The following is a 2,478-nucleotide window of genomic DNA, read 5'->3' on the forward strand; positions in this document are numbered from 1 at the left end:
AAGCAAACAAAAACATACACTGGGGAAAGGACACACTATTTAATAAATGGTGCTGGGAAAACTGAATAGCCACATGCAGAAGAATGAAACTTCTTTTCATCTTTAGTGGGTCATGATAAAGAGAATGGATTTTCCAGGACAGTTTTCTAATAGCACAAAGCACAAATGCAAGACCCGTCTTCAATAGACATGGAGGATTTGTCCACCCAGTTTTATTTCGAAACAATGAAAGGGTAGCAATGCCTTGTCACAATGCTGTATAACTTATTAGAGCCCAGTCATAGAGGTTGTCTCCATTCCAGGCCAGTGAGGTAGGTCAGATACTCATAATCTGAGAAGAAGATCAAGGAGGGGTGAGAAATCTTGGGCATTTTTCTAGGTGTTAAAGTTACAATTTCTATATTCAAAGCAAAGTAGTGGTCCTAATAATATATTTCACCTTGAGTGTTAACTGAGAAGAAAAGAGAAAAACAGAAACAACAGTTTGCATTAGAATCAAACTATTTTCAAGGTCCAGCTGGCTCCAGATGAAAGAGTTGAGGTAAGATAATGGGGGCAGAAGGTTTCTTAGGGGCCAGTGGTCACCTTAAAGCAATTCCTCAGTCCGACAATCCTCCAAGCGCTGTGGGGTCCACAATCCTGCCTACGTCTACACACCTAAATTCTAGGTGTAATTTCAGGATTTATACCCTAAACGCTGCACATACGAAAGAATAAAAAGGAAAACATTTGATATGGCTATATGCCTAAAACACAAGGAGCATTTTTTCTTTTCCTAAAGAGCTTCGCTTCCCTGTCAATTTAGCACTGACGTCACCTTGGGGTCAGACAGTGAGATCCCATGTCTCAGAGGCTTGTGGGTCACACCTAACCACAATCCTCCCATCAGCCAGTCTTGGAGCACCAGATCTCCGAGCTCATCCATGCAGATGTTCCACTGGAGTGGGAAAGACAGGTTTACTGACCTTCCAGACCAGAAACTTGCCAATCAGATCCCTCACAGAAAGGTTAATTCCCACAAATTGATTTCTGAAGAAAGAGAAAAGCTTCCTGAGGGCTGCTTTGACCTCCTTGTTTCTCAAAGTGTAGATGATGGGGTTGAGGGTAGGACTCAACATGGTGTACAGCACGCCAGCCAACTTGCTCTTCTCTGCACTGTAGCTAGAGACGGGGCTTATGTAGGCGTAGAAGACAGCGGTGTAATACATGCACACTACAATCAGGTGGGACGAGCAGGTCGAGAAGGCTTTCTGCTTCCCCTCTGCAGTCCGCATCTTCAGGATGCTGGAGATGATGAAGCCATAGGACACGATGGTCATGAGAAAGTTCAATATGCCATAAAAGGCGTCAGCCAGGACAATCATGACACTGTTCACATAGGTGGAGCTACAGGAGAGAAGTAGCAGAGGAGGGACCTCACAGAAGAAATGGGTAACAACGTTAGGGCCACAGAAATGCAGGCGCAGTATCAGCCCCGTGTGGATGGCTGTGTTGAAGGCGCAGAGTACCCACACGCCCGCGGCTAGCATGCTGCAGAACACCCTGCTCATCATGGTGCTATAATGCAGGGGGTGGCAGATGGCTGCATACCGGTCATAGGCCATGACCATGAGGAGGAGCAGCTCGGAAGATGCAGCCCATGTGAGAAAATAGAGCTGGGCCATGCAGCCTCCATAGGAGATGGAGCTCTCCTCTGACACCAGACCCTCCAGGGCCTTGGGCATGATGGAAGAGGTGCAGATAATGTCCATAGTAGCCAAGTTGAACAGGAAAAAGTACATGGGGGTGTGGAGCCCAGGGTTGAAGGCGATGGCCAAAATGATGAGGACATTACCTGTGAGGGCCACAGAGTAAAGGGAGAGGAAACAGATGAATAAGAGCACCTGGTATTCTGGGTGCTCTGAAAAGCCCTGCAGGATAAACTCTGTTACCAGGGTCTGGTTACTCATGGTCCTTGGGCTGAGAGGGTTTTCCAGGACTATCGGATGAATCTCCACCCACAGCTTCCTGTGATTTCAGGGCTAGAGAGACAAAGGAGAGGGGTGCTAAGGAAAGCTGCTACCATGTTTCATTCACACCTCACATTATGGCGTGAATGACATGTAAACGCACTAGAACATATTAATTAAGACAAATACACCAATATTACAACAAGCAAAGGGCATGAACATTTAGTTCATAAAAAGTAAATACAAATGGCCAATTAAACTCATGAAGCATCATTCAACCTCATTCAAAGAAATGCAAATTAAATCAATGATCCACTCTTTATCATCCATGATTTAGCAAAGTTAGAAAAGCATGTGATTGACTAGCATTAGCATGGTGCAAAGATGCAGGCCTTTTAAAATGTGTATTCCCTACCCAGCCATAAAAAAGAATGAAATAATGTCTTTTACAGCACTTGGATGGAACTAGAAGCCATTATCCTAAGTGAAGTAACGCAGGAATGGAAAACCAAATACCACATGTTCTCAC

At 45.0% G+C, this 2,478-nt stretch overlaps 1 protein-coding gene across 1 annotated transcript; it reads right to left on the bottom strand.

Moving 5' to 3' along the window:
• Window positions 1–917: 917 nt before the first annotated feature.
• Window positions 918–2,079, bottom strand: LOC105821644 (olfactory receptor 13A1). The gene has a single exon (XM_012658396.1). It carries the CDS (start codon window positions 1,947–1,949, stop codon window positions 918–920), a length of 1,032 nt encoding a protein of 343 aa, XP_012513850.1. The 5' UTR covers window positions 1,950–2,079.
• Window positions 2,080–2,478: the final 399 nt, after the last annotated feature.

The sequence above is a fragment of the Propithecus coquereli genome, unplaced genomic scaffold (genome assembly GCF_000956105.1).
Source record: "Propithecus coquereli isolate 6110/MARCELLA unplaced genomic scaffold, Pcoq_1.0 Scaffold585, whole genome shotgun sequence".
Classification (NCBI taxonomy): Eukaryota; Metazoa; Chordata; class Mammalia; order Primates; family Indriidae; genus Propithecus; species Propithecus coquereli.